Consider the following 27,821-nt stretch of genomic DNA (forward strand, 5'->3'; position numbering starts at 1 on the left):
TTGAGACATTCCCCCGAAGTGAAAGCGCTCCAAGACACGGTTGGCGTGAAGGCCGCTATATAAATGCAAGTTGTTGTTGAAAGGTGCTTTGTCAAATGGAAGGATTATTATCATATTATTCTACAACAACAGAAGACTGGAGTGAAAACTGAGACATGTGATGTGCACATCCTTCTCCAAACTTGTCCATCTATCTGCCGTCCGTCCGTCTGTCTGCCTGTCTGTTGATGTGTCCTGTTCCCTCCTGCTCCATCCCCTCCATGATTTCATCACAATGGTTGCGTGCAAAGCTATCCACGCAGCCATTGAGCCTTCCATTCACTATCCTGATCGTAGTGTTTGAGTCATGAAACAGCAAATCTAGGGTTGGGGGTGTGGGGGGATTTCCACTCCGCTGTTCCTTTATTAGTGAAGAGCTTCCAGTAATTCCTTTGCGTTTCTGTGCAGGATATAAAAGAAGTTTCCTGCCTGACAATTCTCCTTTCTTTCTCCTTTGGCAATCAACTTTTATCTCCATGGCAATTTTTCTTGCTTTGTCTATTCTCCAAGGCATTAAAGCCGCATTGCTTGTTTTTAATTAATCTGTGTTTTTGTCTTCCGTTCATTTCTGAACGTATCCCAAGCTCCAGTTTAATCTGTGCATTTATTTGTAGGTGAACTCATGGTTTCAAAACTAAGACTGTAAAACTACAAGGTCTCAGGAGCACTACAGTTGGTCTAAATGCATCAGGTTAGAGAAGGAAAGTTAGCTAAGATTCCAGATTAAGACTGGGGGTGTTAGAAATGTGGACACCTGGTGAGGACAGGATCAGGCTTGGCTAAAAACCCTCTTACCTGCCAGCATTAACTGTCGATGTTCACATGTGAAGAAAGGGTAATGGAGGGCGACCAGGGTCTAGGAACAGTATGCCAACAGAATGAAAAGAAAGTAGAACACCTCAAGCAAATTGGAGGAGAGAAAAAAAAGACTACTGTAGGGTGGGCTACTCATAGGAAAATCATTTTCTTTAAATGTGGGCATTCAGTTCCCAATGTTTTACTTCGGCAATGCGAAATACAGTTATAAACACAGTGAGGAAAATTCCTCAGTTACTGAAAACCTCTACTGTTGCTTGTTTTCCATGTTACAACAAAAACAACAACTTACATTTATATAACGCTCTTCATGTGGGGTAACTTCCTGAAGTGCTTTACAGTGATGGAGTCTGACAACAAGCTAGGGGAAGAGGGAGGCGGAGGTGTCCATAAGCATGATCAAATAGGTCTTTACAACAACAACAACAAAATTATATTTGTATAGCGCCTTTCACATTGGGAGGACATGAAAGGCGCTATACAAATGTAATTTTGTTATTGTTGCTATTCATCAATTGGTGGATCGCTTTTCCGGGGATAATAATTCCTTCAAACTAAATAAAAATAGTTTGGTCACTCAATCCATGACTGTTTGTGGGACACTACTATGCACAATTGGCTGCTCCATTGCGCCCACAAAATATACAGACAATTCACTTGCCAGTATATTCTGTGAAGCATTTTGAAACATCTCCAAGACTTGATAAGGCACTATATCAAATGCAAAGATTATTATTACATTCAGCTGCAGGAAATTTGCATTCATCTAGCCTCGATGGACGTCAGACAAGCTGACAGGACATCGGTGGACTGGGAGTCGAGGCTGGAGGAGAAGTAGATTTGGGTGTCATACATTTGGAAATTGACTCCATGTCTGTGGATGACATCCCTGAGAGGAAGCATGTAGATGAGGAAAAGAAAGGGGCTAAGGATGGAGCCTTGGGGTACATTGTAAGTGACCAGGCAGGAACGAGAGGAATAACGATTGGACGAGATGTATTGTTGGCTGTTTGTTAAGTAGGACTCAAACCATGCATGTGCTATCCCACTGAGGTAGAAGAGGGAGGAGAGGCGGTGGAGGACGATGGCTTCCGATGCTACTTTGCCAAAGATGATGAATGCAAAACTCCGGTTTGGGAAGAGTAGGGAAAACGTCTCAGTGGTTATGATGCAATTAGGAATCTGACATTAGCAAAAGCTTCAACATATCTTCATGAGATATTAGACTTTGATACAGTTGTTATATTATTATTAATACAGTCAAGCAATAACAACAACAAAATTACATTTGTATAGCGCCTTTCACGTCGGGAGGATGTTCCAAGGCACTGGACAGACAGAGTTTCGGATCCGAGCTGGGTGTTGGGGTCGGGGAGGGTGGAGGGCAGGGAGGATACCAGGGAGATTGAAAGCACAGTCGAAGAGAAGGGTCTTGAGGTGGTCTTGAAGGTGGCAAGGGAGGGGGTGAGGTGGAGGGACTGCAGGATGGAGTTCCAGAGGGTGGGGGCAGAGTGGCAGAAGGCCCACCTGCCAATAGTGGGATGAGCAAAGTGGGGGACATGAAGCAGGCTGGAGCCCACTGAGCGGAGGGAGCGAGCAGGATGGTAGGTGGTTAGGAGGTCACAGAGGTAGGGTGGAGCAAGATTGTGGAGGGCTTTGAAGGTGAGAACCAGGATCTTGAACTGTATCCTCTGTGTGATGGGAAGGCAGTGGAGTTGGGAGAGGATGGGGGTGATAAGGTCTTGGAGCTAGTGTGGGAGAGGACATGGGCTGCAGAGTTCTGGATGATCTACAGACAATCTGCAACAATGACTATCAGTTCAAAAGTGTTGCAAGACAGGAAGATATTCATGACTCTCCAGGGAGGCTTATGTAATCTACAGTACGTTAAGTAATAAGAGAGTAAATCCAAAACACCAGGAGCAAAGTTCAGAGCTTTTATGAATGTCACTCTAGTTTCAGAATCCGTTGCATATAAAAAAACACATCGTCATTATGAATTTCTTTCCACCACATTGGTTTGGCCAGTTGAGGTACTGTGTAATGAGATGCATTGCCACACAATGAAATTGTACCTCATCATTTCACAAGCAATTGGAAAGGGTTGAAAAGACTCACAAGTGTAGATCCATGGGGTAGTTGTGAGTGTTCTCGCCTCGCAAGCAAGAGGACCTAGGTTTGCTTCTCGGATGGGGTAAAATCTTATATGCATTACCTTACTCCACACGCCTCTGCTTACCTAACAATAAGTAGGAACCTAGGGGTTAGTCGATTGGCAGATAACTTTCTTGGGGTAATAATCCCTCAAAAAAAATCAATCCATGACCCTCTGTGAGATACTGTCGCGTTTCCCCATAAAATATTCAGTCAATCCACTTTTAAAAATATATTCTGTGAAGCACTTTGAAAAGTCTCAACATGATAAAGCGCTAAATCAAATGCAAGCATTATTATTAGTAGTAGTAATTGACATCAGAGTTTATTCAGCAATACAGGGGAATATCAAAGCTTAAAAGTAATACAGTGTAAGGTTGGACCTTCCCTAAATGAACAGGAATAATAAAGGGTCTCTGATCATATGTAAAGTATTCCACCCTGACTGTTATTTCATAATGGGGCAGCCTGGAAGTTGAATCAAAATGTGGAAATGAGTTGTTTTAAAATTGGAAGTTGTTAACGTTTTGGTGGAACCAGGTGTTTAAATGTTTTGTTCTTCAAATGTGCGTTTGTGTGTGGTGGATCTCTTTATGTGTTTATCTGTGTGTTTGTGCTAGTGTTAGTTAGTGTGCGTGTGTTTATGTGCATGCGGATTTTAACCCCCACATATGTGCCTTGACCCGTTCAACTTTCCCCCACGTCCGCAACATTGTTTGCATTCACCAGTTCCTCTCCCTTGAGGCCACCACCAACAACAACAAGATTGCATTTATAGAGCGCCTTTCACGTCGGGAGGACGTCCCAAGGCGCTGGGCAGTTTGGTTAGGGACCCGAGCAGGGTGGAAATGGTCAGGGTGAGGGGAGGGAAGGGAAGGAGCGAGGAGGGGGTAGAGAGTAGAGAGGGGAGCTGAAGGCACGGTCAAAGAGAAAGGTCTTGAGATCGGCCTTGAAGGGAAGGAGGAAAGGGAGGAGGCGGCGAAGGCACTGGGGGATGGAGTTCCAGAGCCTAGGAGCTGAAAAGCTGAAGGCCCGGCCAACAATGGTAGGGCTGTTGGGGCGGGGGATGTGGAGCAGACCAGAGCCAGAGGAATGGAGGGTACGGGCAGGTATGTAGGGGTATAGTAGGTAGGAGAGAGCAAGGCCGTGAATGGCCTTGTAGGTGAGGATGAGGATCTTGAATTCGATCCTCTGGGGGATGGGGAGCATGTGGAGGCGAGCGAAGGTGGGAGTGATGTGGTCACGAAGTCTGGTGCGGGACAGTACACGAGCTGCAGAGTTCTGAATGACCTGCAGCTTGTGGAGGGAGGTGCCGGGAAGGCCGGCGAGGAGAGAGTTCCCATAGTCCAGCCTTGAGGTGATAAAGGCGTGGACCAGAGTTTCAGCAGCGTGAGGGGTGAGGTAGTGCTGTAGTCTGGCGATGTTTCGGAGGTGATGGAAGGCGGTGGCAGTTGTGGCGCGGATACGAGGAAGAAAGGACAGCTCAGGGTCGAACAGAACCCCGAGGTTCCTGACCGGCTTTGAGAGGTGGAGAGTGCAGCCTTGGATGCTGATGCTGTCAGCGCCTGAGGTGCGGAGGCGCTGACATGAGCTAATCAGGAGGGCCTCAGTTTTGCGCACGTTGAGCTGAAGAAAGTTGTCTCTCGTCCAGGACTCGATGTCAGACAGGCAGGCTGTCAGGACATCAGTGGTCGTGGAGTTAAGGGTAGAGGAAGAAAGGTAGAGTTGGGTGTCATCCGAATACATGTGGAAGTTAACCAAGACTTTTATCCATCATTATTGTGTGTTGCATGTGTGCATTTGGGGGCGGGGGAAGGAGTGGGGTTCCGATTCTGAGTTCATGCATTTTCCCCAAAATAGGCTGATTATGGGATTTAAAAACAAACATGAAATAAGCTGTCATGCTATGTCATGCTTTTCACTACACATTTAGATGCGTAAGTCCTGTGGTTACAGTAAAATGATATTTTCCCACTTAAAAATAACCAGATGTACAATGTATAGTAGAAGCTCATGAATTGTGGTTTTGAGTTACCAGTTAGCAGGGTCTAGACTTTACTCTGACTTTTTTTCTTTTGTCAATAAAATTTCCGCTAACCGCACCTCAGGCCCTGGCAGCATAAGCATTCATGGATGTACACTCCACCTCATCAAGCCAGTCAGGAACCTGGACATTTTCTTTGACCCTCAACTGTCCTTTCTCCCCCACATCCATGCCATGACCCGCTCTGCCGTCCCCCACCTCCGCAACATTGATCGACCCCACCACTGCTTCACCTCTTGTAATGAAGGTTCATTACAACCAGGCTGACCTCCATTATGGGATTTAAAAGCAAACATGAAATAAGCTGCTCTCTATGTCATGCTTTTCACTATACATTTAGATTTGTAAGTCCTGTGGTTACAGTAAAATGCACACATGCCAACACACAGTAAAAAGGACCAACTCCCTGCTTGCCGGCCGTCCCAACTCTTGCTTCTACAAGCTGCAGATCATCCAGAACTCTGCAGCTCGTGTCCTCTCCCACACCCGGCTCCATGACCCCATCATCCCCACCCTCGCCCGGCTCCACTGGCTCCCCATCCCTCTGAGGATCGAGTTCAAAATTCTCATCCTCACCTTCAAGGTCTTTCATGGCCTTGTCTCCTCCTACCTCTCCATCCTGCTAACCCTAATCAACCTGTCCGCTCCCTCCACTCAGCAGGCTACGGCTCGCCCCACCATGGTGGGGTTGGTCCTTCAGTCTCTCTGCCCCCACCCTCTGGAACTCCATATCACATTGGTTTCATCTCACTCCTTCCCTTGCCTCCTTCAAGGCACACCCCAAGACCCTCCTGTTCAACGTGGTTTCAGCCACCCTCCCACCCCCACCTTCCTCGCCTTCCACCCTCCCTGATCCCAACCCCCACTCAGGTCCTAATCCCTGACTGGTCAACGCCTTGGGAAATCCTCCCAACATGAAAGGTGCTTTACAAATGTAATTTTGTATTGTTTCACTGAGACGTCTCAAAGAGCTATACAGAATATATTGTAAAGTAGATTGACTGTATATTTTGTGGGTGAAACGTGGCAGTCAATTGTGCACAGCAGTGTCCCACAAACAGTCGTAGATTGAGAGATCCAATTTTTTTTCACATAGGGTAAAGGCCATGGTCATATGCATATAACCAAAACACTACAATATCAGTTTTACATTACGCAAATATGGCCTAAAATCTGACCATAAAGTGGAAATAACAGTCGCTAATTTGTGTGTGAAAAGCAGCTGATTTTTTTTGAAAATATATATTTATTTATAAATAATATTTAGTACAATAGAAATCCAAAACAAACACAACATCTGTTACAATGTTTCTCGTCTTCCTGATATAAAAAAAATTCTGTTGTTTATGGTACATTCCTTCACCGCACATAGGCTGTGCACACGTTTTTTGGGACACTCCCTTTAAAACATTCGGGAGCTGCCTCTGTGTACACCACATCCATGTGAGTGCCCGCACACACTCTGGTGTGTGAGAAGCATCTGAAGCTATATTTACATTTCGCTGACTCCATTTCATTGCTCTTTAACTTTCCACTATGCCTCATTTATCTCATTGGCGCTCACGTCACTTTGAAAGAAATCATCTGTTCAGTATTCCAGAAAAGGAGGGTACAATATCCAAACATCCTGTCACCAGCTATTGTATTACTCCCCTCTGAGTTTCTGGCTAAGATTCCAGAGTCAGAATGAACCAACACTCAGTCTCTATGACTCACCCTCTCCCTCGCTCCTTCCCCACTTTCAAATTCCACCACAAGGCTTATCTTATGACCATGCTTTCAGTCATCTTCCATCTTTCCCACACATACACACACTGTTCAACTCCCCCCTTGCAGCTCGGGTGCCTAGCCCGCTGCGTAAAGCACTTTGAGACAACCTCCCAACCCAAAAGACACCATATAAATGTAAGTTGTATATTGTATATAAATGTAAATTGTGTATAAATGTAAATTGTACATGTATTTATTTCTCCCTCTCCCCCCACTCACCAATAAAGTTGAAGTTTAATTAACTCTCGAGTTCAGTGCAGATGGCAAGCAATGGAGTGTACATCAAACTTCAGAAAATCTCTCCAGTTTCTGGTCTGCAAATTTTAGTTCATTGACCTTAATGCAGAAAAGAAAACAGAGACAAGAAAGTATGACACTCACTAAATGAGTAAACACTATGAATATATCATCACATTTAATGAACAACAAAGCTCTATGCTGATAGAGCTATGAGTAATGTTTATTATTTTTATTATTCCCACCATTCGGATAAGACGTTAAACCGAGGTTGCGCTTCCCTGTTCAGATGGACATGAAAGATACCATGGCACTATTCGTAAAGAGTAGAGTTTCTCCAGGCTGGAAGCTGCCTGTCTCTGTTTTAACTAGGTGAATAATGAGTCAATAAACATTCCTATGTTCCTTTCAACTCTTGGCAAGTTCTATCCCTTCCAAGAGTATGTGTCTATACTTGCAACTGAAACTCCACTCTTTCCACTTTTATAATAATAATCTTTGTATTTGATATATATCTTGTATCATCAATATGTCTCAAATTGTTTTACACAATTTACTTGAATATGTAATTATGTTCTGATTTTCTGATTAGCCTTCCTCTATACAGCTCAGAGAGTGCAGTGGAATGTGTTCAGGAAAAGCATCAATAGAGATTATATCAGAGCTTGCTTACAGAAATATGTTGGGAAAATTAATTGGTATTTCTGTAAAATGTAATGATATTTACTGTGAATTTGTAGTTGAAAGCAACAGCCAACTTGAGCGCAGAATTTCCCATAACAACAATAAGATTACATTTGTATAGCACCTTTCACATTGGGAGGATGTCCCAAGGCGCTGGACAGAGTACAGCATTTCAGACCCGAACTGGGGTCAGGGGGAGAAAAATGAGGGGAGGGGAAGGGGGGTGGTCAATGGCATGGTCGAAGAGGAGGGTCTTGAGGCAGGACTTGAAGGAGGCTAAGGAGGGGGCGAGGCAGAATGATTGGGGGATGGAATTCCAGAGGTTGGGGACAGAGTGGCTGAAGGCTCTCCCGCCAATGGTGGGACCAGTGGATCAGGGGATATGGAGCAGGCCAGAGCCGGCTGAGTGGAGGGAACGGGCAGATTGGTAGCAGGTTAGGAGGTCGCAGAGGTAAAGTGGCGTGAGGCCATGGTGGGCTTTGTAGGTGAGGACCAGGATTTTGAACTGGATCTTCTGAAGGATAGGGAGCGAATGGAGTCGGGCGAGAGTGGGGGAGATTTCCCAGACTACAGTACAGAGTTTGGTGCGGGAGAGGACACGGGCTGCAGAGTTCTGGATTATCTGCAGCTTGTGGAGGGAGGAGTTGGGAAGGCCGACAAGCAGGGCATTTGCATAGTCGAGCCTGGAGGTGATGAAGGCATGAACAAGAGTTTCAGCGGCCTGAGGGGTGAGGTAGTGGCAGAGTCGGGCGATGTTACGGAGGTGAGGGAAGGCAGAGTGGGTCATGGCTTGATGTGGGGAAGAAAAGACAGTTGAGGGTCGAACAAGACACCTCGGTTCCTGACTGACTTGGTGAGTTGTAGTGTGCAACCATGGAGGTTAATGTTGCCAGAGCCTGAGGTGCTGAGGCCCTGGCGCGAGTCAATCAGGAGGGCCTCAGTCTTGTTCACATTCAACTGTAGGAAATTTGCCCTCATCCAGGACTTGATGTCCAACAGGCAGTCTGTCAGGACAGCAGTGGTCCTGGAGTTGAAGGTGGAGGCAGAAAGATAAGAGTTGGGTGTCATCCGCATACATGTGGAAGTTGATTCAATGTCTGCAGATGATGTCACCAAGGGGGAGCATGTAGATATTAAAGAGGAGAGGGCCAAGGACAGAGCCCTGGGGGTCGCCAGACGTGACAGTGCGGGGGCTGGAGGAGAAACCGTTAGAGGCAGCAAAGTGGAGATAGTGAGAGAGATAGGAAGCGAACCAGGCAAGGGCAGGTCCACGAAGATTAAGTAAAGCGGAGAGGCGGTGTATGAGGATGGAGTGGTCGACAGTGTCAAAGGCGGCAGAGAGGTTGAGGAGGACAAGGAGGCAGATGGAGCCCTGATCACAGATGTTCAGAATGTCATTAGTGGCTTTGACCAGAGCTGTTTCCGTGCTATGGGCAGCGTGGAAGCCGATTGGAGGGGTTCAAAGAGGGAATGGTGAGAGAGAAAAGAGCGGAGCTGGGACATGACGACTCATTCCAGGACCTTGGAGAGGAATGGGAGGTTAGAGATGGGGCGGTTGCTGGAGAGGAGGGATGGGTCCAGGGAGTGCTTTTTCAGGATGGGGTTGATGACAGCGTTTTTAGTGGGGTGGGAACTGAACCGGTGGACAAGGAGAGTTGATGACGTCGGACAGGAGAGGGGTCAGAAGGTGAAGCTGGGAGATGAGGAGAGAGGTGGGGATGGGATCGAGGGAGCAGGTGGTGGGTTTGAGTTTGCGAACAGTCGCGGTGAGGAAGGAGGGAGAGATAGGATCGAACGAGTATAGGGGGTGATAGGTGGGTCATGAGGCAGAGGTGATGTGGGGGTGATGATGGACGGGGCAGAGGTGGCTGAACGTATCCCCTCGATTTTGGATTCGAGGAAGTCCAGCATCTCCTCACAGTTGGAGTTTGAGGAGACGATGGGCGAGGTATGGGAAGGTGGATGGAGAAGACGGTTTGTGGTGGAAAAGAGAAGCCTAGGGTTGTCCTTTGCCTCCAAGATAACCTTGGAGTAGAAGGAGGATTTGGCGGAGGCAAGAGCGCAGGGATAGGTCTTGGTATGGTGAAGCTAAATCTGCTGATGGACTGTTAGAACCAGCATAAACAGCAATTAAGTCAATTAACAATTTTATTTGGGGATTTTTCACCTCTTCCAAAAGCTTCTCCCTCCCCCGCACAATCGCATGTAGCATTCTTCAGGGCTCTATCCTCAATTCCTCTCTTTTACATCATCTATATTTTCTAACTTGGTGGCATAACCTGCAGGCCAGTGGTACACTTCCACATATGTGAAAATGTCACCCAACTCTATCTCTCTGCCTTTACTCTTGATTTAAGCACCACTGCTGACTAGTGCCATGAGATCTTTACTGGTCACCTAACAGGCAGACAAGACCTTGGTTTAACGTTTTGTCCAAAATTGTGGCTCTCCAACAATGCAGCACTCCCCCAGAACTGCAATGGAGTGTCAGCCTCGATTATAAGCTTGAAATACTAAACTAGGGCTTGAATGCATATTCTTCTGATTTAGAGGTGAGAATTCTTCCAAACTGACATCAAACACATAGGAATCAGCCTCATTAAAATTATGCTAAATAAAGGGACCAATACCCATTTGATAAAAATAATCCTTGCATTGAATATAGTGCCTTATCATGTCAAGACATCTCAAAACCCTTCACAGGATATACTGTAAAGTGATCTGATTGTGTGTATTTTGTGGGTTAAACTAGCAGCAATGTCCTACAAAGAGCCATGGAGTGAATGAACAATTTTATCTGAGGGATTGTTGCCCAGGATATTGGGAGAAATTTTATTCACTTCTCGAATAGTGTCAACAAGCTTTAATGTTCAACCAGATAGGCAGACGGGGCATCAGTTTAACATCTAATCCGAAGCAATAACAACAACAAAATTACATTTGTATAGCGCCTTTCACGTCAGGAGGATGTCCCAAGGTGCTGGACAGTCAGTGTTTCGGACCCGAGCTGGGGATCGGGATTGGGGAGGGTGGAGAGGGTGGAGCAGGGTGATTGAGATGGGTCTTGAAGGAGGAAAGGGAGGAGACGAGGCAGAAAGTCTGCAAGATGGCGTTCCAGAGGGTGGGGGCAGAGTTGGAAAAGGCTTGCCCGCCAATGATGGGGCGGGCAAGGCGGCGGATGTGAAGCAGGCCGGAGTATCCTGAGCGGAGGAAGTGGGCAGGATGGTAGGGGTCACAGAGGTAGAGGGGAGCAAGGCCATGGAGGGCTTTGAAGGTGAGAATCAGGATCTTGAACTATATTTGCTTGAAGGAGAGGACACAGACTGCAGAGTTCTGGATGATCTGCACCATACAGAGGGAGGAGTTTGGGAGGTTGATAAGCAATGAGTTTGCATAGTCAAGCCTCGATATTATGAATGCATGTATGAGGATTTTGGCGGCCTGCGGTGTGAGACAAGTGGCGGAGCCGGGTGATGTTCCGGATGTGGGGGAAGGCAGAGCGGGTCACAGCACGGATGTGGGGTAGAAAGGATAGTTGAGGGTCAAACCAGACACCAAGATTCCGGTCTAGCTCAGTGAGGTGAAGTGTGCAACCATGGATGGTGATGCTATCAGCGCCTAAGGTGTGGAGGTGCTGACGGGAGCCAATCAGGAGGGCCTCAGTCTTGTTGACGTTCAACTGAAGAACATTAGCTCTCATCCAGGACTTGATGTCTGACAGACATTCTGTCAGGACAGCAGTGTTCCTGGAATCAAGGGTGGAAGCAGAGAGGTACAGTTGGGTGTCATCTGCATACATGTGGAAGGTTGAAGGCGCTTAGGATGAGGAGTCATTTGGAGCAGGGGGAAAGGGAAGATAGGAAGGTGTAGATGTCGGGGAAGAAGGTGGGGGAGGCCTTGGGGGACAATAGATAAGGAGAATTTTGAGGGTAATTTTGGTGGGGTGATAAAGGGTAAAGTGCTCGAAGGAGGGGAAGGTTCCAGAGGAGTAAGGGGATAGGCCGAGCGGGCTCCGGGAGATGAGAGCCACCCCGTCACCATGGCGGTTAGGTCGTGGGGTATGATGGAATGTGTAGCCAGGTGGTTTGGCCTCTATCGGGGGAAGGTGTCGCCTGGAGTGAATCAGGTTTCAGTGTGGGGGAAGATGTCAATATTTTCGTTGACAATGAGGTCTTGGATGGTGTGTGTTTTATTGGAGGGGGAGCAGATATTTTGTAGGCCGATGGGGAGGGAACAGAAGCATGGCACCTCCAACAATACAACATCCCAGCACTGCACTGTTAGCCTAGACTGAACGAGCCTTGGTACTTGAACCCACAACTTTCTCACACAGAGGCAATAGTGCTACAAACTAAGCAAGCCTGGCACATAATTCAACAGCCAGTAGGCCCCAAGGCAGGTGGGAGATGAAGTTAATGGGAGTTATACCATTATTAAGCAGAACAATAGGGTCACAGCTAATGGTCTTCTTCATTCCAAACCGTGTTGGTCTTAACAGGAAAGGAAACCTCAGATAAGGAACACAATTTAAACCAAGTTGAAGTAAGTTCACTGAAATTACAAAACATAAGGGGAAAATGAAAAGGGGAAATAAGAACAAAGAAATGGGAAAATAGCAACAGTGAAGTAGGGAATAATTGTGATAGCTCTCCAGGTTGTGCTTACACAAGTGGCCAGATTGACCAAGAAGTTTGATAACAGGCCACATCAAGAGCATTATGAAATGCTGCAAATCTCCAATTATTCCTGAAGAATAGCCAAATAACCAAATGTACTCAGTTTCTGATTGGGCGCATTCCTTTTTGTGCTGTGGATGTAAAACAAATTGTACTACATTGTTGTTTGGCATTGTGGCCCTGAGTGATTTTATTTTCAGCTCTTGAGTCAGGGTTTGAGAGCTTCTTAGCAGAATACCAACTGACTTAATTTGGCCTCCTGTTTTAAGCTGCACTCACAATTTCTCGCCAAATGGAGCAATCATTGGCACATCCATTGTGCTGAAGCTATGGGGGGTGGAGGGTCGGGCAGTGTGGAAATCATCTGAATTTCGCATAGGAGAGTTTCATCTGAACTTTTACAAGGAGCTCCAGCAACGTGCATGTTATTGTTATATGAACAGCAACAGTGTTTCAGTGGAAAGGTTCAAGCTCCAGGCAAAAATCTTTTGCTCATACTCTAGGCTGACTTTCTAGTACAATACTGGGGATTTTATATTCACTCGCGCCTATGGTCACCTTCCCTCGGCCTTGGGCTCCACCATTGTTTAGCACTCTGAGATGTCGCCCAACATGGAGGTCGCTAGATAAGTGCAAGTTGTTGTTGTTGTTGTTTTAGCTGGGTTAACCCAATAGCTACTCCAATTGAAAAATGGTTATTCATGTCATGACTATAGGTGGGACATTCCTGTGCGCAAATTGGCTGCCTTGTTTGCTTGACAAAATACAGTCACTATATATCACTATATTTATGTAATGCATTTTGCCCACAAAATATACCATCAATTCACTTTATAGTATATTCTGTGAAGCGCTTTGAGATGTCTCGAAGATGTGATAAGGCGCTATATCAAATGCAAGGATTTTATTATTATTGTTATTTTACAATAAATCTTGTAAAGCGCTTTGAGAGGTCCTCCCAATGTGAAAGGTGCTATATCAATTGCAAGGATTATTATTTTATTACTACTACTGCTAATAAAACTTAAAGAAATCTATAAAACTGACAAAGGTTTTCCATTCAAATGTGGTTTTCATGCTGCTTTTCATCCGTAAATTATGTTTTATTGTTGCACTGTGGCAATGAGGATAGAAATAATTCTCTGCAATCTGTTTTCCTCAAAGAGGATTGTTGGGGACAGGCATTGGCTGTCTGCTTGCCACACAATTTACCGCATAAGCAGTCACTTCTTCAAAGAAGCAACAGTATTACCAGATCTGAATACCACAGATACATCAGAACTGAGCTTCTTTCAAAATAAACATCAAGTGACTGCTGAGGTCTCCTACCACGATAATAAATGCTACTCTGCAATAAACAAATGTCAGTGTGGCATAAACAGCCTGACTACAGATGGAATCTGGATTGGATAATGCAATGAAGGACAGGGATAATATCTTCCATTTTGTGTTGTGCTTTTCAGAGGTAAGCTCCCATTATGCTTGTTCTAAAATGTAGAGCTTGTTTATTTTATTTGTAACCCATTTTATGTAATGTTGACTTACCATAAACCAGAGGTTACTTAATTTTGCATGAAATGATGTGAGTCTGATACAAGCAGCACCATATAAAGTCTTTAACTTTGGATTTTGTTTAACTTTCTGTGATAACTTTTTTTGTATATACAGCGTGAAATTAGCAGGGGTTTAGAAACAAGCTAGAAAGAGGTATTTCACCTCTGTATTTCAGTGCAGATGTGTTTCTGAAGAACTACTATCAAAGCACCTTAAGGCTTTAGTTAAAAGTTAAAATTGATTGCATTAGCTATAATTGTGAGTCAATCACCTTATAAGTTCAATAGTTGAATGATGATTTGAAGTTCGCAGTTTTGCAGTTGCTAGCGTAGCTCTGATTTTCATGAACGTCATAGTAACATTGAGAAAAAGCCAAAGAAACATGAGATCTTTGAAATGCATTATTTTATCAAATGTTTCTCTCCATGATAGATAAACAGCTACACATCTAGCTGGGCCTCAAGGGGAAAGATTAGCTAGCACATGATTAATTTACACTGGGGCCTTATTCTGGCAACCACTCAACAATCAGAGAATACTTAAATATACCCTGTACTTTAAAGCATTTAAATAATGTCACCCCTGTCAGTATATGCTTGCAAAACGGATTACTGCTAACAATACAGCCTTCTTGGTCAGAAACATAGACATGTTTATCAAGGTAATAATCTTCGCATTTAATTCAGTGCGTCATGACTCCTGAAGTATCGTAGTTAAAGCATTTGTGGGGAATGTAGCAACCAGTTAGCTCGTGGCAATGGGCCACAAACAACCATGACATGAATAATAATAAGAATAATATGTAAAATACTGCAGATACCGGAAACCTGAAACAAAAACAGAAGTCTTTAGGAACACTCAGCAGGTCAGGCAGAATTTATGGAGAAAGGAAAGTGAGTCAACGTCTCAGGTCCATGACTCTTCGTCAGAACTGGGGCACATTGGGAGGGAGAGGTTTTCAAGGGCTAACAGAGCGGGGGGAAGCAGGGCAAGGAAGACAAAAGAGAAAATGGGGTAGAGGACAGGGGACGATGGGTTAAAGAGGTGTTCATGATGCAAAACAAAGGGGGTGCGGGGTTGCAACAAAGCAGGGGAATAAATGTGTTAATACTGCAAAACAAAGGGGGAAAAATTGCAACTAAATAGGCAGACCAAAGAGAGAAAAGGTGTGTCTGGGACCCAGATGATGTGGTAATGGTCACAAAAGAAGGGGAGGGGGAAGGTGAGCTGTTATGGTCTGAAATTATTGAAATCAATATTGAGGCCAGAGGGCTGTAAGATCCCTAGCAGATGAGTGAGGTGCTGTTCCATGAGCTTGCGGTATGGCTCATCGGATCAGCGTAGGAGACCGTGGATGGAGAGGTCAGAGTGGGAGGGAGAGTTGAACTGGCAGGAGACTGGAAGCTCAGGGTTATGCTTGTGGACAGAACGGAGGTGTTCGGCAAATCCGTCGCCCAATCTGCATTTTGTCTCCTCAATGTAGAGGAGACCACATTGTGAGCAGCAAATGCAATAAACTACATTGGTGGTAGTATAATAATAATAATCCTTGGGTTTGAAATAGCACCTTATTATGTCTTTGAGACGTCTCAAAGTGCTTCACAGAATATACTGCAAAGTGAATTGATGAATTGACTGTATATTTTGTGGGCGAAATGTGGCAGCCAATTAATTGCATACAGCAGTGTCCCACAAACAGTCGTTGATTAAGTGACCAATTGTTTTTAAGGAATTATTATCCCCGGAAAAGCGATCCGCCAATCAACTAACAACTGGGTTCCTACTTACTGCTAGGTAAACAGAGACATGTGGAATAAAGAAACTTGCCCAACATTTCACCCTACCAGGAATCAAACCCAGGTCTCTCGTTTGCGAAGCGAGTGCTCTAATCACTGAGCTAAAGGATTACAACAAATTATGTAGTTTATCTGGTGGATTTTTGGTTAAAACATGGAGGAAATTCCTTTCTCTTCTCGAGTAGTGTGATGGAATCTGTAATAACATAACATAACATGTAGGAGCAGGAGTAGGCCATTCGGCCCTTCGAGCCTTCCCCGCCATTCAATCATGGCTGATCTTCTAATCTGACTCCAGCTAATAACCGGACTCTGCCTTATCCCCATATCCCTTAATCCCTTTTGCAATAAGAAATCTATCTATCTCAGTCTTGAATACATTCATCCTAACAGGCAAATGGTATCTCGATTTAACATTTCATCTGAAGGATAATACCTGCAACAATCTAATACTCTCCCAGCACTGTACTGCAGTAGACTAGGGTTGTCCAGTACATTAGCCACTAACTACGTGTAGCTAATTGGCAGTCCAGATGTGGCTAAATTGCATTTTTGATTAGTAAATAGAAAATGAGTAATAGACACCATCGTTGGGCATGTGATCTTAATACTCATATTTGTACGTGTATGCATGTGTATTTTGACCTTGTTCATTTATTGGTAAGAAGATAAAATGGTAAGATGAAAGTAACGTGTGCAAGTTTTTTTTATTGGTTAGTGTGCTTTACTTCCTTGGTTACTGCTTCTTGATTATTTGCTTATACAGTGTGTAACATGGATGAAAGTATGGATTTAAGTAGCATGGAAACACGAGCAAAATAAAATTTAAAAAGATTTGGTCACTCGATCCACAACTGTTTGTGAGACACTGTTCTGCGCAACTGGTTGCTGAGTTTCACCCACAAAATATACAGTCAATTCACTTTACAGTATATTCTGTGAAGCATTTTAAGGTGTCTCGAAGATGTGATAAGGTGCTATATCATATGCAAAGATTATTATTATATTGTATGGAGAGGGGAGCTGACAATCATGGTTAGCTTGACTAATTGGAATAACCACTCCAGGCCAGCAGAAGAAAGCAAGCAAGTCCAGCCAATAATAAGCGGCATCAACAGGGCAGGTCATGGCAAAGGGCAAGCAGCAGCCAACCTCGCTCTGGATGGACAGCAGGGGCAGGTCTAGTGTGTCTCACAAAAGAAAAATAAAGAGAAGACTGCAAAGTTTCAAACTGTATTGTAATTGATGTTTATTAAGTAGATGTTTGGAATGCCGCAAATATAAATTAGGCTTAGACCTAGATGGAATTACTCCATCTAGTTTGCACTGTAGACTACTTTGATATTTTTAATTTGGGAAATACATTTTTTTGTGAGTCTTGCTTCACACCCAGGCTTTTATTTTGTTCAGATGGTTCCATTTGAAATATTTCCTAGAAATTTATCATAAGGGAAGCAATCTAATACTGTGTGCTACAAGCCTTGCTTATGTTTCCTTGCAGGAAGTTAGAAACAAGAGGCATGGAGTTTCAACAGATAAAGAACCTCTTATTCTTTCTTGTATTTCTGTACCTACAAATGCTGTTCCTCAATGCTGCCCATCGTCCTTCACCAGATGTCTGTTCAACTCATATGATCTTACCAGGCCCAAAAGGTATCTATCCAGAATGCTCTTCAGAAAAGCACTTCAACTCTGTCCTATGAATGTACTTATTGATCTTGCTTGTTCATTGTCTTGTCACTGAGATGAATTAATAGAGGGGATACTGGAGGGAGGGATTCCACCCCTCTGCATCGCCTCTCTCACCATACTCCTGGTGACTGGGTCAAGAGATATATTGACAGAGGCCTGGTACCAGGAGACAGAACTGCCCACTCAGCCAAACCAATGTGGAATCCTGTAACTCAGTGGTTAGAGCACTCGCTTTGCAAGTGAGAGACCCGAGTTCAATTCCAGGCTGACTCCACGCGCCCAATAATAATCCCTCCAAAAAAAAACAATAATAAATTGATCATTTTCAATCCATGACTGTTTGTGGGACATTGCTGTGCGCAATTGGCTGCCGCGTTCGCCCACAAATATACAGTCAATTCACTTTACAGTATATTCTGTGAAGCACTTTGGGACGTCTAGAAGACGTGAAAAGCGCTATATCAAATGCAAGGATTATTATTATTATTATGGTGCGCCCTGCAAGGCAACTCAAAGAAGCAGATACAGCAATTAAAAAAAGGAAGCACAAAAATAAATACTAAAAAGAGCAGAGAAATCAGAGTTGTAACGGCTTCCTTTACAAAGCAATGCATTTTGACCATTTCTCTTTAAACATCAAGCAATTAGCAGTCATTGCTTCATCAGGACAGTTTGTAAACAGTGACAAATTACATTGTGCCATTTTATCATTAGCCGTTACACAAAAGGGTCAAATGACAGATCAAACTCACACTTCCAACAATTGTTTGTGGTAAGCCGGTGTCTGACAGTTCAACTCTATGAAAGATCCCATTTCAATACTAGATAAAGGAGTTTCTCCCGGTGTCCTCGGTAACAAACTCCCAAATAAAATTGCTCATTCACTTTATGGGTCTTTGTGGGAAATTGCAAATTGGCCCCCACATTCGCTCGATATATAAGTCACACCACTTTACAGTAAATCCTGTGAAACACTTTGAGATGTTCATCGGACATGAAAGGAGCTGTATCAAATATAAGAATTATATTAATTAGAACATTGGGAAAAACTCCCTTCACTTTCAAATAGTGTTAGGGCATCTTCATAAGATGTTGTTTTAAAAGAAAATTAAATAATAATAATTTGGTCATTCAACCCTCGATTGTTTGTGGGACGCTGCTAAGCGCAATTGGCTGCCCTGTTTCGCCTACAAAATATACGGTCAATTCACTTTACCGTATATTCGGTGAAGCGCTTTGAGATGTCTCGAAGATGTGATAAGGCGTGATATCAAATGCAAGGATTATTATTAATATTAATAACAACAAGATTACATTTGTATAGCACTTTTCATGTCGGAAGGATGTCCCAAGGCGCTGGACAGTGTACAGCATTTCAGACCCAAGCTGGGGTCAGGGGGAGAAGGGAGGGGAAGGGGTTTGGCCGATGGCATGGTCGAAGAGGAGGGTTTTGAGGAGGGACTTGAAGGAGGCTAAGGAGGGGGCGAGGCGGAGTGATTGGGGGATGGAGTTCCAGAGGTTGGGGGAGAGTGGCTGAAGGCTCTCTCGCCAATGGTGGGGCGGGTGGGTTGGGAGACGTGGAGGCTGGAGCCGGCTGAGCGGAGGGAGGAGGCGGGTTGGTAGGGGTTAGGAAGTCACAGAGATAGGGTGGGCGAGGCCATGGAGGGCTTTGTAGGTGAGGATCAGGATTTTGAGCTGGATCTTCTGAAGGATAGGGAGCCAATGGAGTCAGGCGAGAATGGGGGAGATGGGGTCACATATTAAATGCGTCATCTGAATGATTGCACTTCTGACAATGCAGTGGAGACTCTCCCAGTACTGCAGTAGAGTGTCAACCTAGGTAGGAAACTTAAAGACCTGACATAGAACTTGAACCTACAAGCTACTAACTCAGAGGCAAGATAACTACCAACTGAGGCAAACTGACACCTAAACGCGACTCTGTTTTCAGTACAGTGTCTTGGTGCAAGCAGCTCTTTAAGGTAATGTTGGCAGTAAGTCATCAGATCAAATGGTTTTGCAGTCACTGTCCGATTCTAGTTTATCTTGCTTTTCTTTAAAACTGGCACCATTTAAACTGGAAATCTCTAAGAGAAGGGAATAATCAGATACTTCTCAAAAAAAATTTCCCCAATTCTTAAGCGTAATCAAGGGAAACTCCAGTTGATTAAAATAGAAACAAGATCGGCATTGCTCAGCTATGACATTTCTTACGTTAAAAGACCCTATCAAGATATATTCCTTTTTGGGCTCCCTTTATTAGATATCATGCAAGGGAAAGACAATTTATTTTTAGTTGGTAAGAACTGTAAAAAAATAGTAACAGGGATCTGAGATGACTACCAGCTCATGTGAGGATGTGGTCAGCTTCCACTCGTTCTGTATCTCCCCACATAAATACAGCTGTGTTTATAAACTCTTTCTCCAAATAGGGCCAGTGCAGGGTAACTTCCCTTCAGCTGCAGCCCCTGTGTAAATGGTGCTTCCAACATGCTAGTATCTAGCATTGTACAAGCATAATAGTGTCATTATAATACATTACAAATTTACATCTACGCATTTCAGTTTGGGAGGACACATCAAAAACCTTCTCAGTAACATAGCTTTGGTTCATAAGGTCTGAGACGCTACCCCGCATGAAGGGCACTATATAAATGCAAATGTTTGTTGTTCTTGTAAGATCAGGAGTGGTGTGTTGCTGTGACATGTTGGGAGTCCCAGGAGTGTGGCAAGTGGGAAGGGGTAAATTTTCATGCAAGATTTCTGACATGAAAAGTGACCAAATTCAGCCACCACTTCCAAGTCCACACCAGGCTGACTTGTCAAATTACTCTATCATTGCCGGGTCAAAAACCTGGACTCACGATTGAATAAGGTTATGTCACTGCTATTGCCACAAGGACAGCATCAACAACAATAACTTGCATTTATACAGCGCCCTTCACGCAGAGTAACATCTCGGAATGCTTAACAATGGCGGAGCTTCACGCTGAGCCAGGACGAAAATGAAGAGGATGGTCTTCAGGTTTGATCTGAAGACTGACAAAGACTGGGCAAGGCAGAGTCCACAGTTTTGGAGCATGCAGAAAGCCAGTTTAAAGACAGCAGAAGTTTAAAGAGCAGACCCAGTGTCACCCACGTGCCCAGAAAGAGTTAAAATAAAAATTGTTCCTCATTGAGGAGGTCAGAGCAGAGACCAGGGACTTCCCTATTATGGGTCAAAAACCATTTCAATTTACTCTCAGATGCTTACAGTATAACAAAGGGACAGGAAAATAAATTGATTTTGTAACACCTGCTCCGCCCCAACCTGTGTGTAGTGCATAATAAATTTAGGGCATTGAGCACTTTAACATGAGAGATTACCAGTCGCTGATGTACTTATGGTCTGCACATTAGCCTCTACCTTTTCTGAGGAAACATCATTCGAAAAATATCAGGAAACAATCCCTTGTTTCTGTTTAAAGAATCATTCTCGGTAAATTGCGTAAACACTTGCGTGGTTTCTCTCTGTCAGAGTTTACTTTCCCACAAGTGTGATTCAGAATGCATGTTGGTGGTCTCCCTCTCACTCATGGAGTATATTCAACCCATGCTACAAAATAGTTCCAAATATTATTAAACAGCCATCGGCGTCTTTATTGCACAAAAATCCTTAGCAGAATAACATGACATGAGTTTCTCTGGTATTAATTTTCTCAAATGATAGCCAGAAATATATGATCAAAAGCTCTCATTATTAAAATATTCATTGAGTTTTATTTCCTGAAAGTGCTGAGGGAAACTTGTTTTGGAAACTATAAATTGCACCGCAAAGATAATACTTACCAAGGACAGTCCATTAAAAACAGTGAGTTTTGGATGTGTGTGCATGTGCTTGTGCGTAAGGGTGGGGGGGTGGGGGGGGTTGGGGAGGAAGTGAATTGAATATCTAAAATATGTAATTGACAAAAGAAGATTACATAATTATTTGTGATCTTTTTCATTTGCTAACAGCCCATATTTTAATCCAAGTGAGATATTCCACGTCCCTCATCCCCTCCGCTCCACCATCAGCCAGTACACCCAAAGCTTTGGAACTCTCTCCCTCAATCCCTTTGACTTGCCCCCCCTCCTTCCCCTCTTTTAGATCAGGACTGAAGACCTTCCCCCCACCCCCCCCCCCAGGCTCGGCATTGGGCTCCCCCACTGTTAAACAATTCGAGATGCTCCCCACGAGAAGGGCGCTATATAAATGCAAGTTATTGTTGTGACAATGAAACAAATTGTTAATTGTTTTTATTGGGGTGTTCCATTTCCCCACAAAACAAAGTTATTGAAAATTGCTGAGACTTGACAGATCAGACAACAGGCCTGAAATCCCATCTGTAATACTTAGCCTTCAAGACCATTTTGTTTTAAAATTTAAGATTGAGCAGAATTGTGGAATGTTCTAAAATATAGTCTTAATTTGGAAGCGGTTCTATCGAACATCCGTGGAAAATGGGCTACCAAATTAAAACTGTATTTTCCACAATTTTGCATAATCTTAATTTAAAATAATGTTAATAATAATAATCCTTGCATTGGATATAGCGCCTTATCATATCATTGAGACATCTTCACATTAGCGCTTCACAGGATATACAGTCAATGACTATATTTTCTGGGTGAACATGGCAGTTAATTTGCCCATAGTCTGACTATGGAGTGAGTGACCACATTTTATTTCAGGGATAGTATGCCACAACGACTGGAGAGAAAAACTCCCTTTTTTTTTCAACACCATCATGGGATCTTTAATATCCACTTGGATAGGTAGTCAAGGGCTTTGGTTTAACATTTCAGACAAAGGACGACATCACCAACGATGCAGCACACCTGAGCACTGCATTAGAGTATCAGTTTAGAGTTCCAAGACCCAATCCACAACCTTTTGACTCAGAGGCAAGAGCTCTCATTATGAAAATATTCATTGAGTTTTATTTCCTGAAAGTACTCAGCCAGACTGACACAATAGTCAGACATAATAATCTTATTTAAGACATGATACAGTTATTGGCCAAGGCTGAATGGAATTTCATTCTTCATATTATTGCAACTTTTGGTACTTTTTGTACCATCACCTCCTATTGATAGCTTGGCAACAGTTCACACAAGCAGAATTCATATCCCCGTGACCTTTAATTACAGTAGTATAGGAGTAACAGTTAACCATTTGGGTATGCATTTGACAAATCCAAATTGCATAAACTCTGTTTTTGCTCATAGAAATTGCCATGTGGCATATGACTTAAGGATATACCCCCATAATAAAGTTCTACCCCACCCCATATAAATGTTCTGGCCCTACCTCATACTGATATTATGGTCCTACACATACAGATGGTCTGCTTACTGAATTATAGTCCTGTCCCACCTTACCAAAGCTCTCTTTGAAAGTTAGATATGACTACAGTTGAACTACCTCTTGAATTTTATGTATGGTCATCTTCCCTTTTCCCCTTCCCTTCTCCCTCTGGTACACTAACCTGGTAGATGGGTGATCATTAAAAGTTGCAGCAACTAAGAAAAGTCCTGGAGCTCAGTGGTTTGAGCACTCTCTTTGCAAGCGAGGGACCTGAGTTCAATTCCAGGCAGAGGGCGAAACCTTGGGCAAGTTTCCTTACTCCACACAGAGCCTAATAATAATCCCTCCAAAACCAAAAACAATAATAAATTGGTCATTTTCAATCTCCGACTGTTTGTGGGACATTGTTGTGCGCAATTGGCTGCCGCGTTCGCCCACAAATATAAAGTCAATTTACTTTACAGTGTGTTCTGTGAAGCGGTTTGGGACGTCCTCCCGACGTGAAAAGCGCTATATTAAATGCAAGGATTATTATTATTATTATAAAACCCCCAATTTGTTTTAGTTGCTGCAACTTTTTAATGATTACCCAAGTACATGCTTCCATTGGATCATCCACCTGTCCATCAATCTACCCCACAGTCCATTGGACAATTTGCCTGTCCGTCAAGCTATCCAGTGATCTCTTTGGACCACCCATTTGTTGATAGGATGGTCCAATGGGAGCACAGGATGGGTTGATGGACAAGTGGATGTTGCAATGGAATACATATTCACTGTAGGTACTTGACCTTGAACTGACCAAACCAAAACCACAAGTCAACTTTGGTCACAACTTTTAGATCAACAAATCATGCTTTTCCTGCAGCCTTATATAAAATAGCTATTACATATAACACTGTAAGAAAGTATCTACAGTATATACACACATAAGGATACCTTACCTAATTCCAGATAGCATATCAACAAATCAACATATTAATAACATGTTGCAACATTTGAATCAAAGATATTTAAAAGGTTTCTGTTTAGACAGTTTAGTCAATTTAAAATGCTGGCTTTTGCAGCTGCAGGCTTTGGATGAAACTCCTTTTCAAAGCAGTCCAGGGAGAAAGAGATAGCTTTACAATGTAACTGAGAATGAAGAGTGGAAGTAGTCTGAAGCAAGCTCAGTAACTTCATTATTGAGAAGAGGCTTTTGTGTTGAACTCAATGAAGAATGTACGAGAACAAAGAACCCAGTGACCTGCTCAGTTCCAAGGAGACCCTGCTTACCCCCCCCCCCCCACCCCACCCAAAAAAGGTAGCAGGCACCACAGACACATAACTTAACAGATGAAGGTGTAATAAATTATCTGCTAATACAGCTTAGCTTTCTCCTTTATACACCTGTCAATAACCATTCCCATTACTTAGACGTGCTGTTGCTAGTGTCAGATGTAGATATAACAGAAGGGGCTAAGGCTGGAGTGGAAAAAATATGGCCCACGGGCCATATCCGGCCCGCCAAATGATTCTATCTGGCCCTTCATTGTGTCTAACAATAGAAAAAATTATAGTTTATTCAGTCCCAGAAAGTCGCACAAATTTTGCATTTGAATCAGACCGGGAACAGCAGCCAATCACACTGCTTAGTTGTGCGCACGCTCCCTTAAATGTTGAATCAGGCCGATGTCAGAAATGTATGGATCGGTAAATTTTCAAACACGTGCGCTTGGCAACCGAGGCAATACTTTTCACTGAAGAGGACGTTAATTCAACATGAGTTTATCAAAGAAGCGGTAAGTGGACACTGAAGGCCGAATATTCAACAAAGAATGGACTTCTAAATTTTTTTAAACCAGTGTGGGTGGAAAATAAAACAAATAAAATAAATAAAATAAAAATAAATGAAAAAATAATAAAGAAAGAAAATAAAAAGTGTGCAGTTACAAAATAAACTAAGCAATTTTGCATGTTTTTCACTGGCACTCGATGAGAGTTGTGATGTCAAAGACACAGCCCAGTTGATAATTTTTATTTGAGGTATCACCAAACATTTTGAGCTCACAGAAGAATTGGCATCAATGCAGTCAATGAAAGACACGACAACTGGAGAAGACTTTTTGGAGGCAGTAAATAAATGTATTTTAAAATTAGGAGTGGAGTGGAAAAAATTGGTGAATGTGACCACCGATGGAAGTCCAAATCTGACAGGCAAAAATGTTGGGTTACTGAAAAGAATTCAAGATCAAGTCAAAGAAACAAATCCAGAACAGAATATTGTGTTTCTGCACTGCATTATCCACCAAGAGGTCCTCTGCAAGAGTGTTCTAAAACTAATCAATATTGTGGACACAGTTATGAAAGTGGTCAACTACATTTGAGCAAGAGGATTAAACCACAGGCAATTTGTAACTCTGCTTGAGGAATTGGAATCCGAGCACACGGATGTTCTGTATCACACAAATGTTCGATGGCTTAGTTTAGGAAAGATCTTGAAAAGAGTGTGGGAACTGAGAACAGAGATTGATTTATTTTTGGACATGAAACAAAAAGATTTGGATATCTCACAACTGAATGATGCAAATTGGCTCTCTGATTTCGCAACTGCTGTTGATATCATGAGTCACATAAATGAACTGAATTCAAAACTGCAATGGAAGGGGGCCTTTGTGCATGATTTGTATTGCAGTGTTAAGTCATTTACGACAAAATTATTTATTTTATCGGGTCAGATAAGAAACAGGCAGTTTGCCCATTTTCTAACTTTGCAGCAGATTACTGGTTGCGATCAAAGCCTTAGAAAGTATACTTCGTCACTATTTGACTTACATGCCGAATTTTCTCGCAGATTCCAGGATTTCAATTTGATCAAAAATGACCTGTCTTTGGTCTCTTCACCTTTCTCATTTGATGTTGACAAAGCCCCATTTGACCTCCAACTCGAGCTTATTGACCTGCAATGCAATGACCTGACCATTGCTTGCGGAGCAATTCAAATCAGTGCCGCTTCCCAGTTTTTACGCCTCTCTTAATGAATATACCTTTCCAAAAATAAAGGCTCATGCCCGGAGGATGCTTGTGCTGTTTGGATCAACATACATATGCGAGGAAAGATTTTCTGTGATGAAATTCAATAAATCAAAACATAGGTCTGTGATGACTGATGACCACCTTGCAGCAGTCCTCCACATTACAACGGAAACGATGCCTGACTTCAAATGCCTGGTTAACGCACATCAGCGCTTTCATTCTTCCCATTGAGTGAGCTTCTCACATTCTCATTAATATGTGAATAAATATCGAATAAATGTCTGCTCACTGAGTTGTTTTTATTTGACCTAATTTTAATGAATGTCAATTATATAGACTTTATTTTATGCATGTACAAGTGTAAGACTTGATTTTGAACTATTAGTAAGCATTTGCATCTATATTAAGTGCGTGGTCAACCAACACAGGTTTATTGAAGCAGAGGAGAATTCTCAGCAGCCCCAACTGTGACAAGGCACATTCCTTCATCAACAAAATCCCAGAGGGGTGCATGCACCTGAGTTAGCAGTTGGTACTCTCTTACAAGTGTTTGCCCTCATAATCTCCCCTCAGCTGTAGATTACAAGCTTTCAGGCCAGCCAGGTGGCTTCTTCAGATTTCTTTGTTCCCTGGCCCTCCTTCCTACAGTCCCAGGGAGAGGGAGCAGAGAGTTCTGAGGGCTTTCATGGAAGCATAGGCTCTTGGCCCCTTCTCAAGTACAACCCAAGGACCTTGTTCACTCCAGTTCTTATGGGTCTGTTACTGTATCATGGATTGTTTAACATTCAACTAAACAGAGAGCTAACAGCATAATTTAATGTTTCATCTGAAGGACTGCAACTCTGACATGCAAAACTCTCAAGATGATATGGTGCTATAAAAATGTGAAACCAAGTTAGAAGCTGGTTTCTGTTTAAGGGTTCAGTGAAACTTTGAGGTGCTGACCAACTAATACTGTCCTGGTTTGTCTTATATTTCCAAAGGTGACCAGGGTGAAGAAGGTGACTGTGGTGAGCCTGGAAAAATAGGCAAAGAAGGTCCACCAGGGAAAAAAGGTATGGATCACTGTAACAAGAAGTTAAGAAAGAAAAATACTGCTGTTGTCATTTATATTGGGTTATAATCCCATGTTGGGATTTTGGACTCACAGTATGGTCTTAGATTGTGCTGCATTGTCAGAGATGCCATCCTTCGGATGCCATTAATACAAGGTGTCATCTGCCTGTTCAGGTGGATGTTAAAGATCCTATGGCGCTATTCAAAAAGAGAACAGTTTCTCCCACTGTCCTGGCCAATTCCCCAAATAAAATCGTCATTCACTTAAAGGCTATTTGTAGGACTTTGCTGAGAACAAATTAGCTGCCACATTTGCCTACAAAATACACAGTCATTACACTCTACAACAGTGATGGCCAACCTTTTTGGTCAGCCAACCAAACTCATTTTCTTGATGGAATATTTCTGATTTATTGCTGCACCAACAATATCTCTATTCAGTAGCTATTGATTTTACACAGACTTACCTAGACTGGAGGTTCAACGGGCCACTTCTTGACGCCCCAGTGCCCTGGAATACTGCAGACCTGCCTGGTCAGGAACTGGACTACCAAGACTGCCACAAAGGGTTGGCTCGATTTTGACATTCCATTGCCAGGCATGTCACCTTGTAGCCAGTTCAACTCCAAGGAGACACCACTTACCTCCCCTCCAAGAAGGATAGTCACTAGTTGGTTGTTCGATATCCTGCAAGCATGGGTTTGAGCCCTGACTAGGTGGATGGTAGGTACAAGGAACTCCCTTCGACTTCCCGGTGGGCAACACACCTCAGCATGAAATACGTGAGAGCATTGTCACCATCTTCCTATCCATGGCTCGGGCACACTTCCCTTCCCATTGAGTAATAGTTCCACCAATTGGAGTTTAAGCAGCAGCTGATTGTCTCTTTGCAAGACAATCCAGGTGGATTCCAGGTGCTGGTTGTATGGACGTGTGTTCATGAACTTTACTCCAGGTAA

The 27,821-nt window shown here is 43.3% G+C and overlaps 1 protein-coding gene across 2 annotated transcripts in view; it reads left to right on the forward strand.

The window, feature by feature from the left end:
• The first annotated feature begins 13,645 nt into the window (after positions 1-13,645).
• The window catches only part of LOC103187845 (collectin sub-family member 10 (C-type lectin)), a 29,605-nt gene continuing 15,429 nt past the window's right edge, over positions 13,646-27,821 (forward strand). The window contains exons 1-3 of one of the 2 annotated variants that reach the window (XM_007907523.2): positions 13,646-13,885; positions 17,272-17,423; positions 26,790-26,861. In XM_007907523.2, the coding sequence (XP_007905714.1) occupies positions 17,291-17,423; positions 26,790-26,861 (205 nt within the window). In that variant the 5' untranslated portion in view covers positions 13,646-13,885; positions 17,272-17,290. The remainder of the gene's footprint in view (positions 13,886-17,271; positions 17,424-26,789; positions 26,862-27,821) is intronic. The other variant, XM_007907524.2, reaches the window with a different exon arrangement.

This window comes from Callorhinchus milii, unplaced genomic scaffold, assembly GCF_018977255.1.
Source record: "Callorhinchus milii isolate IMCB2004 unplaced genomic scaffold, IMCB_Cmil_1.0 Scaffold2, whole genome shotgun sequence".
Classification (NCBI taxonomy): Eukaryota; Metazoa; Chordata; class Chondrichthyes; order Chimaeriformes; family Callorhinchidae; genus Callorhinchus; species Callorhinchus milii.